The 15,195-nt window shown below is 46.4% G+C and overlaps 1 protein-coding gene across 1 annotated transcript in view; it reads left to right on the forward strand.

Moving 5' to 3' along the window:
* LOC109872482 (collagen alpha-1(XXVI) chain) overlaps positions 1-15,195 on the forward strand; it is a 78,501-nt gene that overhangs the window by 52,683 nt on the left and 10,623 nt on the right. The window contains exons 5-8 of the mRNA XM_031808231.1: positions 10,249-10,310; positions 10,448-10,580; positions 10,774-10,881; positions 11,268-11,390. Coding sequence (XP_031664091.1) covers positions 10,249-10,310; positions 10,448-10,580; positions 10,774-10,881; positions 11,268-11,390 — 426 coding nt within the window. The remainder of the gene's footprint in view (positions 1-10,248; positions 10,311-10,447; positions 10,581-10,773; positions 10,882-11,267; positions 11,391-15,195) is intronic.

Genomic DNA, 15,195 nt, shown 5'->3' on the forward strand with positions numbered 1-15,195 from the left:
TTCAGAAAGGTTTTTCAACAGAATCGTAGAAATGAATACACCCCTGATCATCGCGGAAAGCTGCCGCGGTCATCCCCCTCTTCAAAGACGCTCTAGACCCAAACTGTTACAGACCTATATCTATCCTACCCTGCCTTTCTAAGGTCTTCAAAAGCCAAGTTAACAAACAGATCACTGACCATTTCGAATCCCACCGTACCTTCTTCGTTATGCAATCTGGTTTCCGAGCTGGTCATGGGTGCACCTCAGCCACGCTCAAGGTCCTAAACGATATCATAACCGCCATTGATAAAAGACAATACTGTGCAGCCATATTCATCAACCTGGCCAATGCTTTCGACTCTGTTAATCACCGCATTCTTATCAGCAGACTCAACAGCCTTGGTGTCTCAAATGACTGCCTCGCCTGGTTCACCAACTACTTCTCAGACAGAGTTCAGTGTGTCAAATCGGAGGGCCTGTTGTCCGAACCTCTGGCAGTCTTTATGGGGGTGCCACAGTTCAATTCTCGGGCCGACTCTCTTCTCTGTATACATTAATGATGTTGCTCTCGCTGCTGGTGATTCTTTGATCCACCTCTACTCAGATGACACCATTCTGCATACTTCTGGCCCTTCTGTGGACACTGTGTTACCTAACCTCCAGATGAGCTTCAATGCCATACAACTCTCCTTCCGTGGCCTCCAACTGCTCTTAAATGCAAGTAAAACTAAATGCATGCTCTTCAACCGATCGCTGCCCGCACCTGCCCACCCGTCTAGCATCACTACTCTGGACGGTTCTGACTTATTTGGACAACTACAAATACCTAGGTGTCTGGTTAGACTGTAAACTCTCCTTCCAGACTCACATTAAGCATCTCCAATCCAAAATTAAATCTAGAATCAGCTTCCTATTTCACAACAAAGCATCCTTCACTCATGCTGCCAAACATACCCTCGTAAAACTGACTATCCTACCGATCCTTGATGTCATTTACAAAATAGCCTCCAACACTCTACTCAACAAATTGGATGCAGTCTATCACAGTGCCATCCGGTTTGTCACCAAAGCCCCATATACTTCCCACCACTGCGGCCTGTATGCTCTCGTTGGCTGGCCCTCACTTCATAATTGTCGCCAAACCCACTGGCTCCAGGTCAGCTGTAAGTCTTTGCTAGGTAAAGCCCCGCCTTATCTCAGCTCACTGGTCACCATAGCAGCACCCAACTGTAGCACACGCTCCAGCAGGTATATTTCACTGGTCACCCCCAAGGTCAATTCCTCCTTTGGCCGCGTTTCCTTCCAGCTCTCTGCTCCCAATGACTGGAACGAATTGCAAAAATCACTGAAGCTGGAGACTCATATCTCCCTCGCTAACTTTAAGCATCAGCTGTCAGAGCAGCTTACAGATCATTGCACCTGTACATAGCCCATCTGTAAATAGCCCATTCAACTATCTCATCCCCATATTGTTATTTTTTTGTTGTTGCTCCTTTGCACCCGAGTGAGTATCTCTACTTGCACATTCATCTTCTGCACATCTACTGTATCACTCCAGTGTTTAATTGCTAAATTGTAATTATTTTGCCACTATGGCCTATTTTTTGCCTTATCTCCCTAATCTTCCCTCATTTGCACACACTGTATATAGACTTTTCTATTGTGTTATTGATGTCTGTTTATTCCATGTGTAACGCTGTGTTGTTGTTGTTTTATGCTTTATCTTGGCCAGGTCGCAGTTGTAAATGAGAACTTGTTCTCAACTGGCCTACTTGGTTAAATAAAGGTGAACAAAAAAAAAAATCTGTTAATTTTCTTAGCAGCTACGCTGTATTCCTTCTTGCCTCTATACACTCTCCTCCTCTTACCTTTTCCCTTCGTTTGTGAACGTCAGTGAATAACACATCAGCTGTATGTGACCAGTCAAAATAACCTTTCCATGCCAAACCATGTCATACACACAACCTACATTGTTATCCCTATATTAGCTAAAGTACCATCCTAGCCAACATAGCTAATAGAACTAATGTGTAAGTAAACCCACTATAATCATGCAGTAACGTTAGTGTGTAGTTAGTAACAGTTACACCGGCAGTCCCTGATGGCAATAAATTAATCAACCAAAAGCTTACATTGACTTGGAAGAGTTCCATCTGTTGGGGCGGTATGCAAATTGGAATGGGTCTAGGGTTTATGGGATAATGGTGTTGATGTGAGTCATGACCAGCCTTTCAAAACACTTCATGGCTACAGACATGAGTGCTACGGGTCGGTAGTCATTTAGGCAGGTTACCTTAGTGTTCTTGGGCACAGGGACTATGGTGGTCTGCTTAAAACAGGTTGGTATTACAGACTCGGACAGGGAGAGGTTGAAAATATCAGTCAAGACACTTGCCAGTTCATCAGCGCATGTTCGCAGTACAGGTCATGCTAGCCCTGCAGCCTTGTGAATATTGACCTGTTTAAAGGTCTTACTCACATCGGCTGCGGAGAGCGTGATCATACAGTCTTCCGGAACAGCTGGTGCTCTCATGCATGTTTCAAATCAAATCAAATTTATTTATATAGCCCCTCGTACATCAGCTGATATCTCAAAGTGCTGTACAGAAACCCAGCCTAAAACCCCAAACAGCAAGCAATGCAGGTGTAGAAGCACGGTGGCTAGGAAAAACTCCCTAGAAAGGCCAAAACCTAGGAAGAAACCTAGAGAGGAACCAGGCTATGAGGGGTGGCCAGTCCTCTTCTGGCTGTGCCGGGTGGAGATTATAACAGAACATGGCCATTTCAGTGTTATTTGCCTCGAAGCGAGCATAGAAGTAGTTTAGCTCGTCTGGTAGGCTCATGTCACTGGGCAGCTCTCGGCTGTGCTTCCCTTTGTAGTCTGTATTGGTTTGCAAGCCCTGCCACATCTGATGAGCATCGGAGCAGGTGTAGTATGGTTTAGTTCATTGCAAAACAGTGTGTTTTAATAAATTATTTGGTGACATGAATATATTTTGTACAGTTCTATCTGATTTTTTGTATTTTGATTAAATTCACTGAGCAGGATGGTCCTCCACTTCCTCCTCTGTGGAGCCTCCGCTGTACGGTAGACAGGGATAAAGTGACTAGGCAACAGGATAGATAATAGACAGCAGCAGGTGTGTGTGTGTGTGTGTGTGTGTGTGTGTGTGTGTGTGTGTGTGTGTGTGTGTGTGTGTGTGTGTGTGTGTGTGTGTGTGTGTGTGTGTCGTCAGTATGCATGTGTGCGCATGTTATGTGTGTGTGCGTGTGTGTGCAAGAGAGTTAGTGTAAAAAATAGTTAATGTAGGTAGTCCTTGTAGCCATTTGGTTAGCTATTTAGCAGTCTTGTTTAGTAGTCTTATGACTTGGGGGTAGAAACTGTTCAGGGTCCTGTTAGTTCCAGACTTGGTGCATTGGTACCACTTGCCATGCGATAGCAGAGTCTATGGCTTGGGTGGCTGTAGTTTTTGACAATTTTGGGGGGCCTTCCTCTGACAAAGCCTGTTATAGAGGTCTTGGCAGGCAAGTAGCTCTGCCCCAGTGATGTACTGGGGCATACTCAAATCAAATCAAATCAAATGTATTTATATAGCCCTTCGTACATCAGCTGATATCTCAAAGTGCTGTACAGAAACCCAGCCTAAAACCCCAAACAGAAAGCAATGCAGGTGTAGAAGCACGGTGGCTAGGAAAAACTCCCTAGAAAGGCCAAAACCTAGGAAGAAACCTAGAGAGGAACCAGGCTATGTGGGGTGGCCAGTCCTCTTCTGGCTGTGCCGGGTGGAGATTATAACAGAACATGGCCAAGATGTTCAAATGTTCATAAATGACCAGCATGGTCGTATAATAATAAGGCAGAACAGTTGAAACTGGAGCAGCAGCACGTTCAGATGGACTGGGGACAGCAAGGAGTCATCATGTCAGGTAGTCCTGGGGCATGGTCCTAGGGCTCAGGTCCAGCATGTTCGAATAATAAGAAGGCAGAACAGTTGAAACTGGAGCAGCAGCACGGCCAGGTGGACTGGGGACAGCAAGGAGTCATCATGTCAGGTAATCCTGGGGCATGGTCCTAGGGCTTAGGTCCTCCGAGAGAGAGAAAGAAAGAGAGAAGGAGAGAATTAGAGAACGCACACTTAGATTCACACAGGACACCGAATAGGACAGGAGAAGTACTCCAGATATAACAAACTGACCCTAGCCCCCCGACACATAAACTACTGCAGCATAAATACTGGAGGCTGAGACAGGAGGGGTCAGGAGACACTGTGGACCCATCCGAGGACATCCCCAGACAGGGCCAAACAGGAAGGATATAACCCCACCCACTTTGCCAAAGCACAGCCCCCACACCACTAGAGGGATATCTTCAACCACAAACTTACCATCCTGAGACAGGGCAGAGTATAGCCCACAAAGATCTCCGCCATGGCACAACCCAAGGGGGGGCGCCAACCCAGACAGGATGACCACATCAGTGAATCAACCCACTCAGGTGACGCACCCCTTCCAGGGACGGCATGAGAGAGCCCCAGTAAGCCAGTGACTCAGCCCCTGTAATAGGGTTAGAGGCAGAGAATCCCAGTGGAAAGAGGGGAACCGGCCAGGCAGAGACAGCAAGGGCGGTTCGTTGCTCCAGAGCCTTTCCGTTCACCTTCCCACTCCTGGGCCAGACTACACTCAATCATATGACCCACTGAAGAGATGAGTCTTCAGTAAAGACTTAAAGGTTGAGACCGAGTTTGCGTCTCTGACATGGGTAGGCAGACCGTTCCATAAAAATGGAGCTCTATAGGAGAAAGCCCTGCCTCCAGCTGTTTGCTTAGAAATTCTAGGGACAATTAGGAGGCCTGCGTCTTGTGACCGTAGCGTACGTGTAGGTATGTACGGCAGGACCAAATCAGAGAGATAGGTAGGAGCAAGCCCATGTAATGCTTTGTAGGTTAGCAGTAAAACCTTGAAATCAGCCCTTGCTTTGACAGGAAGCCAGTGTAGAGAGGCTAGCACTGGAGTAATATGATCAAATTTTTTGGTTCTAGTCTGGATTCTAGCAGCCATATTTAGCACCAACTGAAGTTTATTCAGTGCTTTATCCGGGTAGCCGGAAAGTAGAGCATTGCAGTAGTCTAACCTAGAAGTGACAAAAGCATGGATGAATTTTTCTGCATCATTTTTGGACAGAAAGTTTCTGATTTTTGCAATGTTACGTAGATGGAAAAAAGCTGTCCTTGAAATGGTATTGATATGTTCTTCAAAAGAGAGATCAGGGTCCAGAGTAATGCCGAGGTCCTTCACAGTTTTATTTGAGACGACTGTACAACCATTAAGATTAATTGTCAGATTCAACAGAAGATCTCTTTGTTTCTTGGGACCTAGAACAAGCATCTCTGTTTTGTCCGAGTTTAAGAGTAGAAAGTTTGCATCCATCCACTTCCTTATGTCTGAAACACATGCTTCTAGCAAGGGCAATTTTGGGGCTTCACCATGTTTCATTGAAATGTACAGCTGTGTGTCATCCGCATAGCAGTGGAAGTTAACATTATGTTTTCGAATAACATCCCCAAGAGGTAAAATATATAGTGAAAACAATAGTGGTCCTAAAACGGAACCTTGAGGAACACCGAAATTTACAGTTGATTTGTCAGAGGACAAACCATTCACAGAGACAAACTGATATCTTTCCGACAGATAACATCTAAACCAGGCCAGAACTTGTCCGTGTAGACCAATTTGGGTTTCCAATCTCTCCAAAAGAATGTGGTGATCGATGGTATCAAAAGCAGCACTAAGGTCTAGGAGCAAGAGGACAGATGCAGAGCCTCGGTCCGATGCCATTAAAATGTCATTTACCACCTTCACAAGTGCCGTCTCAGTGCTATGATGGGGTCTAAAACCAGACTGAAGCATTTCGTATACATTGTTTGTCTTCAGGAAGGCAGTAAGTTGCTGCGCAACAGCCTTTTCTAAAAATGTTGAGAGGAATGGAAGATTCGATATAGGCCGATAGTTTTTTATATTTTCTGGATCAAGGTTTGGCTTTTTCAAGAGAGGCTTTATTACTTCCACTTTTAGTGAGTTTGATACACATCCGGTGGATAGAGAGCCGTTTATTATGTTCAACATAGGAGGGCCAAGCACAGAAAGCAGCTCTTTCAGTAGTTTAGTTGGAATAGGGTCCAGTATGCAGCTTGAAGGTTTAGAGGCCATGATTATTTTCATCATTGTGTCAAGAGATATATTACTAAAACACTTGAGCGTCTCTCTTGATCCTAGGTCCTGGGAGAGTTGTGCAGACTCAGGACAACTGAGCTTTGAAGGAATACGCAGATTTAAAGAGGAGTCCGTAATTTGCTTTCTAATAATCATAATATTTTCCTCAAAGAAGTTCATGAATTTATCACTGCTAAAGTGAAAGTCATCCTCTCTTGGGGAATGCTGCTTTTTAGTTAGCTTTGCGACAGTATCAATAAGGAATTTCAGATTGTTCTTATTTTCCTCAATTAAGTTAGAAAAATAGGATGATCGAGCAGCAGTAAGGGCTCTTCGGTACTGCACGGTACTGTCTTTCCAAGCTAGTCGGAAGACTTCCAGTTTGGTGTGGCGCCATTTCCGTTCCAATTTTCTGGAAGCTTGCTTCAGAGCTCGGGTATTTTCTGTGTACCAGGGAGCTAGTTTCTTATGAGAAATGTTTTTAGTTTTTAGGGGTGCAACTGCATCTAGGGTATTGCGCAAGGTTAAATTGAGTTCCTCAGTTAGGTGGTTAACTGATTTTTGTCCTATGGCGTCCTTGGGTAGACAGAGGGAATCTGGAAGGACATCAAGGAATCTTTGTGTAGTCTGTGAATTTATAGCACGACTTTTGATGTTCCTTGGTTGGGGTCTGAGCAGATTATTTGTTGCAATTGCAACTGGTGGTCCGATAGTCCAGGATTATGAGGAAAAACATTAAGATCCGCAACATTTATTCCATGGGACAAAACTAGGTCCAGCGTATGACTGTGACAGTGAGTGGGTCCAGAGACATGTTGGACAAAACCCACTGAGTCGATGATGGCTCCGAAAGCCTTTTGGAGTGGGTCTGTGGACTTTTCCATGTGAATATTAAAGTCACCAAAGATTAGAATATTATCTGCTATGACTACAAGGTCCGATAGGAATTCAGGGAACTCAGTGAGGAACGCTGTATATGGCCCAGGAGGCCTGTAAACAGTAGCTATAAAAAGTGATTGAGTAGGCTGCATAGATTTCATGACTAGAAGCTCAAAAGACGAAAACGTCATTTTTTTTTTGTAAATTGAAATTTGCTATCGTAAATGTTAGCAACACCTCCGCCTTTGCGGGATGCACGGGGGATATGGTCACTAGTGTAGCCAGGAGGTGAAGCCTCATTTAACACGGTAAATTCATCAGGCTTAAGCCATGTTTCAGTCAGGCCAATCACATCAAGATTATGATCAGTGATTAGTTAATTGACTATAATTGCCTTTGAAGTAAGGGATCTAACATTAAGTAGCCCTATTTTGAGATGTGAGGTATCATGATCTCTTTCAATACTGACAGGAATGGAGGTGGTCTTTATCCTAGTGAGATTGCTAAGGCGAACACCGCCATGTTTAGTTTTGCCCAACCCAGGTCGAGGCACAGACACGGTCTCAATGTTGATAGCTGAGCTGACTACACTGACTGTGCTAGTGGCAGACTCCGCTATGCTGGCAGGCTGGCTAACAGACTGCTGCCTGGCCTGCACCCTATTTCATTGTGGAGCTAGAGGAGTTAGAGCCCTGTCTATGTTGGTAGATAAGATGAGAGCACCCCTCCAGCTAGGATGGAGTCCGTCACTCCTCAGCAGGTCAGGCTTGGTCCTGTTTGTGGGTGAGTCCCAGAAAGAGGGCCAATTATCTACAAATTCTATCTTTTGGGAGGGGCAGAAAACAGTTTTCAACCAGCGATTGAGTTGTGAGACTCTGCTGTAGAGCTCATCACTCCCCCTAACTGGGAGGGGGCCAGAGACAATTACTCGATGCCGACACATCTTTCTAGCTGATTTATACGCAGAAGCTACAAATAACATTGTTGGTGCCGACGTGGATAACAATATCTCTATACTCTCTACACTCGCCAGTTTTAGCTTTAGCCAGCACCATCTTCAGATTAGCCTTAACGTCGGTAGCCCTGCCCCCCGGTAAACAGTGTATGATCTCTGTATGATCGCTCACCACCCTCTGTAGCACCTTGCGGTCGGGTGCCTTGCAGTTGCCGTAACAACCGGTGATGCAGCCAGTCAAGATGCTCTCAATGGTGCAGCTGTAGACATTTTTGAGGATCTGAGGGCCCATGCCAAATCTTTTCAGCCTCCTGAGGGGGAAGAGGCGCTGTCGTGCCCTCTTTACAACTGTGTGGGTGGGTGTGTGTGGACCATGTTAATTCCTTAGTGATGTGGACACAGAGGAACTTAAAGCATTCAACCCTCTCCACTACAGCCCCATCGATGTGGATGGAGGCATGCTAGCCCCTCTGTTTCCTGTAGTCCACGATCAGCTCCTTTGTCTACTTAATCTACTGATACTGTATGTAGGAATTATATTTCTTACAAGATTGAAAACATAGCCATGGAGAGAGGATTGGGAATTGACACTATCCTTGTGGTTGATCAAGGCAATGCCAGGCCTATGCTTAGAACGATCTACATGAACTGCAGTGTTTTGTGTACATGACAGCAACTAAACTTCCTAAAAACAAATTGTGAATACAATTGGATTTGTGAAATTTTATATTGGATTTAAGTTTAAAATAACCGTGTAAACACATTTATAAACAGTGTAATAATGTGTTTTAGGGTCTCTTTCTGATCTGTTGATAAAGTCGTCACATTCCCTTGTCTGTCTCTTGGCATCCCACCTCAGGTCTTGCAATGTTCCATGATTCCCAATCCCAGCACACACCACACCTTCCTAATGAGCTGAGAACAAGGTGATGAATTAGACCACCTTCACACTGATGTCACATTCATTACTAAGAGAACTGGAGGAAAAAACACAACTGTTAGGCCACTTATTAATAAGCACGTCCACAAGCATAATCAATGTATAATATATAATATAATAAAAATATATATAATATATTACATTTAGCTTTTATCCAAAGCGACATTAGCAGATGCTTTTATCCGTGGCTGGTGTCTCTGTCGGGCACTGGAGTGGGGCAGAGTGGCGGTGCAGTCTGAACACATGGCAGATGCCAAATGTCAGACTGACAGAGAAGGACACTTTGGCCAGGAGTTGGTAGAATTGGCAAAGGAGAAGGGAAGGGTTTTTTCTTAGGCAAAGAGAGAAGATAAATGGTCAGGGAGTTTGCCAGGAAAGCTTCACGTCTCTCTCTTTCACTCTTCCTCTATCTATCTATCTATCTATCTATCTATCTATCTATCTATCTATCTATCTATCTATCTATCTATCTATCTATCTATCTATCTATCTATCTATCTATCTATCTATCTATCTATCTATCTATCTATCTATCTATCTATCTATCTATCTATCTATCTATCTATCTATCTATCTATCTATCTATCTATCTATCTATCTATCTATCTATCTATCTATCTATCTATCTATCTATCTATCTATCTATCTATCTATCTATCTATCTATCTATCTATCTATCTATCTATCTATCTATCTATCTATCTATCTATCTATCTATCTATCTATCTATCTATCTATCTATCTATCTATCTATCTATCTATCTATCTATCTATCTATCTTTCTTTCTGTCTTTCTCTCTGTCTTTTTCTCCATCTCTCACCTCTCTCACCCTACTCTCTCTCCCTCTTTCCAGCCCATATGTCATCTGAGCAACGGGAGGTTGCTGTCTATCCATCCTGTGTCACCTTGGAAATGTGCTTCTGCTTTGACTGGCTCACTTCATAATGTCTCAGCCACTACATAAACCCTCTCTCTCTCTACAAACAACACAGTCTGGGCCAACACAGTGTGTGTTTGTTTTCTCTTTTGTGGTAGTCTGGGTTAGGAAATGTGTGTCTTCTTATGCGAAACCAAGCCTGTCTTTTCTAATGTTTCCTACTATTGGAATTGCATTATTGCACATTGATGCACCATGAATTGGTATGGATGGATTGAAAGGACAAAGATGTGAGTCTTACCTGTTTCTGCCAACTTGAGAGTTAATCTAGTATCTCTAACTTGAAGCAACATTCTACACTGTATTACTTACTTACCTATATCTCTTTCTTTCTCTCTCCTTAGAGTGTATGAACTGCACTGGCTATGCTGATATGAATGATAGACTGAGTATGCTGGAATCCAAGGTAATCTTGCAGCAACCAAACCTGTCATTAAAACAGTATTACATACAGTACATGAATGTAATGAGACCTGATATTCTCAAAAATCTAGCTCCTATCTCAGCAGGACTGAACACTAATCTTCCTTCATTTTGTGTCAGATTGTGTTGCTGGAGGAGGCGGGACCATCACCTCTCCTATTCAGATACTCCCCAGATGGGTCATCAGATAACGAGGTGGGACTGGGAGCACCCAAACCCACCCCCATCACTCCCCCCGCAATCGGACTACCAGGTGAGGCACTTTACAGCAGGACCTCACTGAACCTCCGATGGTTAACTATTCACTTTTCTTCCTCCATAGTTTTATATGGCAACTGTTTGACTCTGTTGTGTTATAGATTTTCAGAAAAGTGCACTAAATTTTTAAAGAAGTGTCTGAATCGGGTGGAATTCTGACTGAGTTGTTAAATCGTTTGTTTTCCAAGGAGCCAGAGGCCTCCCAGGGCCAGCTGGACTCCCAGGTGTGGCGGGACCCCCTGGACGCACTGGAGAGACAGGCCTAGCAGGGAAACCTGGACCCATGGGACCCAGAGGTATAAGTCTTCCCCCCACCTCTGTATCTCACCCATACACTATCACTTGGCGCTCCCGAGTGGTGCAGAGGTCTAAGGCACTGCATCTCAGTGCAAGAGGCGTCACTCCAGTCCCTGGTTCGCATCCAGGCTGAATCACATCCGGCTGTGATTGGGAGTCCCATAGGGCGGCGCACAATTGGCCCAGCGTTGTCCGGGTTTGGCCGGAGTAGGCTGTCATTGTAAATAAGAATTTGTTCTTAACTGACTTGCCTAGTTAAATAAAGGTTAAATCAAATATAAAGGTACAAAGCAGTTTGACACTTGCACATGTGCATGTTCACACATTAGATGTGTAAGGACAGTGTTGTGTTGTGTTGAGGCTGACTGTGCTCTGGCTCCCACAGGGCCCCAGGGCCAGCGAGGAGCCCAAGGGGAGAGAGGTGTACCTGGGCCAGCTGGGCCTCTGGGGCCAGCCTCTTCCTTCTCTCACAGAGCAGATGCGTTTGGTCTGAGGGAGCTGGGCCGGTGTGAGTATGCCTGCTACACCAATGAATTTAAGTCAAGAACTACAGAAAGAAATGTAAGCCATAGGCACTATAGGGATACCACATTCATTAGTATGATTGATGTTTAATTCTGAAAGTGTTTCAGAAGTCTTGTGTGATTTTTGACCTCTTTCTTACCATTGACAGTTTGACATCTAGGACATTTTGAAATATCCATTATTTAAGGTGTTACATCTGCCCCTGCCACGCCCTCTAGTTCTCCTCCTGTGTCTCCCTAACCTGCCACCACTCCCCCAGTGCTCTCTCCCTCCCTCTCTCTGTGTGGGTGTATCTGATTGTGTGAGTGGAGACAGGTATGCTGGAGTCAAAGCAGATCCCCACCAGCTGCAACCTGTTCCATAATCAAGACCTCTACAAATGCTCAGCCCTGCCACTTCCACACTGCCAGATCGTAGCCTCTGCTCAGTCAGTCTACATTTCAAGCCATTTGTTCCTGCATAGATCTTGCTATTCCTGTGGTGCCTGTTTTCCCTAGCCTGGCGCTGCTTTTCTCTCTGCTACAGTTCTGTCCTCTCTGACTCTGGTCCCTGTCACCAGTCCCTCGTCTCGTCAGTCCTGCTTCCCTACCCTGGACCCCCGCTCTACTGCTTCCTTGGATTCCGCTCTGGACCTGCTTACCCTGCCCCTACTCCCCTTGCCCCAGCTGCAGCCTCAGTTCCTGGTTCCCTGCTACCCGCCCGAGCTCCCCCTGGCCTGCACCCCATCTTTTCAATAAATACATTGGTTACCTTATCTCGGTCTCCTCGTCTGAGTCTGCACTTGGGTTCACCTGCTCCACCCCGCGTAACAGTACGTTCTGGCCAAAAGATATGAACCAAGCAGACTTAGATCCTCTCCACCAAACCCTCGTTGGCCAAGGCGCCCTGCTCGAGCAACATGACCAAGCCCTGAGAACCCTTCTGGAGCATGTCAAGGAGTTTTCGTGGAGCCTTTCTGACCTGCAGGACTGAACCCAGAGCTCACAACCAGCCCCTAGTCCTTCTCCTCCACCCCGTGAACCGTTTGTTCCAGCTTCTGAGCGTTACAATGGCAACCTCAGAACTTGCAGAGCTTTTTTGGTACAATGTTCACTAGTATTTGAGCAACAGCCTTACTCTTGTGCTAGTGAACGGGCCAAGATTTCCATCCTGATCGGCTGCCTCCGTGGAGCAGCACGTCCCTGGGCCACAGCGTTGTGGGATAGACAGTCTCCCATCTTCTCCTCCTACTCCAGATTCACGGAGGAGATGAAGAGCCTTCGACCATCCTGTCAGCGGTAAGGATGCCGCTAAATGACTCCTGTCCCTCCATCAAAGCTCCCATAGTGTCGGTGAAATGGCGATCGAGTTTCGCACCCTCGCCGCTGAGAGTGGCTGGAATGAGTAGGCCCTTCAGGGAGCATTCCAGAACGCTCTCACTGAGACCATCAAGGACGAGTTGGTGTCCAGGGATGAGCCTGATGGACTCGATGAGCTCATCTCTCATCCAAATCCGCATCGACAACCATCTCCGTGAGCGTCGGAAGGAGAGGGCAGGTAAGGTTGCATGACCCATAACAACATCTGCTTCATTGCCTTGTTCTACTTCCCCGACTGCCTCCCTTCCCAAGTCTCTTCCAGAACCTGAACCCATGCAGCTCGGCCGGGCCCGTCTCTCTCCGGAGGAGAGGCAGCTGTGAATCAGCACTTGGAGCTGCCTATACTGTGGCCAGGTTGGTCACTTTGTCTCCACCTGTTCCCTGCGTCCAGCAAAAGAGGTGGCTCAGCAGTAGTGGGGGATATACTGTTGAGCCAAATCACCATGGCCATCTACCCCCAGACCCCTGCTTAATGGCACCCTCGTGTGGCAGAGCCAGGCCTTTCTTCTGCCTGCTCTCATCGACTCGGGCGCCGACGAGAGTTTCCTAGACCGTGGTGTCGTTACCCAGTTGGGCCTGCGCACTGTTCCACTCGATTCACCCCTCGATACCAACGCTCTCAACGGACAGCTCCTCGTCCAAGTCTGGGAGAGAATCGTCCCTGTCATCCTGCATCTCTCTGGAAACCACCAGGAAAGGATCAGTTTCCACATAATTGACTGCCCTCAATCTCCCTTGATTCTTGGCCATCCATGGTTAAAGCTGCACAACCCTCAGATCGACTGGATCGCCAGAATGGTAACCACTTGGAGTTCATTTTGTCACTCTAATTGTTTACATTCTGCCCCTGCCTTTTCTGTGCCCCAGTCCATTCCAGAATCTCCGGAACTGTCAACAGTTCCTCCTGAGTATCACGATCTAGCTCCTGTTTTCAGAAAGCACCACACCCTGTCGCTGCTTCCTCATTCGCCATACAACTGCCCCATTGACCTCCTGCCTGGAGCTCCTCTCCCCAGTAGCCGGTTGTATAACCTCTCTCGCCCTGAGCACGAGGCTATGGACTGGTTCCCTGGCTGCAGGACTTATAAGGCCTTCATCCTCTCCGGTAGGTGCTGTTTTTGCTTTGTAAATACAAAGGATGGGTTACTGGAGCTGTGCATAGACTTTCGTGGGCTGAATAATATCACGGTGAAGAACAAGTATCCTTTGCCACTCATCAGTTCTGCTTTTGCCCCCCTCCATGGTTCCACGAGGTTCACCCAACTCAACCTCTGGGATGCCTACCATCTTGTCCACATCAGAGAGGGGGGACGAGTGGAAATCTGCGTTTAACACACCAGTTGGCCACTGAGTATTTGGTCATGCCTTTTTGTCTTACTAACGTCCCTGCTGTTTTCCAGAACCTAGTCAATGATGTGCTGAGGGATGTGATTGGATGCTTCATTTTGTCAATTTGGATGACATTCAGATTTTTTCTAAGGACCCAGAGGCTCACCAGCAACACGTTCTCCAGTGGCTGTGGGAGAATACACTTTTTGTTAAAGCTGAGAAATGTGAGTTCTTGTGCTTCCTGTCTTTCCTGGGTAATATTATTGTGCAGGGGGAGTTATGTATGGACCCTGAAAAACTCATGGCAGTCACAGAGTGGCCTGCGCCCTCAAACCTGAAGCAGCTACAGCGTTTCCTGGGGTTTGACCATTTTACAGACGTTTCATCCGCAACTACAGCCGTTTGGCAGCCCCTCTCACCTCCACCTCTACTCCGTTCCGCTGGACCCATGAAGAAGAGGCCGCTTCCCTAATGCCGCTTCACTTCAGCTCCGGTCCTCACTCAGCCAGACCCAGAACTCCAGTTTATCTTGGAGGTGGACGCCTCCAACACCGGGTAGATGCTGTTCTGTCTCAACGTTCCCCCTCTGATCAGAAGCTCCACCCATGTGCATTCTTTTCCCATAAGCTCTCACCTGCAGAGAATAATTTTGACATCGGTAACCGTGAACTCCTGGCAGTTAAGCAGGCTCTTTAGTTATGGCGTTACTGGCTGGAGGGCTCTGTACTCCCCTTCATCGTGTGGACAGACCACAAAAACCTGGCCTACATCCAGACTGCCAAATGTCTGAACTCCCAGCAAGTGAGGTGTGCCTTGTTCTTTGGTAGATTCAATTTCACACTCACTTATCTCCCCGGTTCTAGGAATACCAAGCCTGACGCCCTCTCCCATCAGTTTACCGCCGACCACACTGGTTCTGAGCCAGATTCCATTGTGCCTCCATCTGCATCATTGCCTCCGTCTCCTGGGAGATCGAGTCTCATATCCGCCAGGCTCAGCAAAACCAGCCTGACCCGGGTAACGGTCCTAGAAATGCTCCGTTTGTTCCTGATTCTGTTCGCTCTGATCTTCAGTGGACCCATTCTACCCATCTCACCTGTC

Source organism: Oncorhynchus kisutch, linkage group LG28 (genome assembly GCF_002021735.2).
Source record: "Oncorhynchus kisutch isolate 150728-3 linkage group LG28, Okis_V2, whole genome shotgun sequence".
Classification (NCBI taxonomy): domain Eukaryota; kingdom Metazoa; phylum Chordata; class Actinopteri; order Salmoniformes; family Salmonidae; genus Oncorhynchus; species Oncorhynchus kisutch.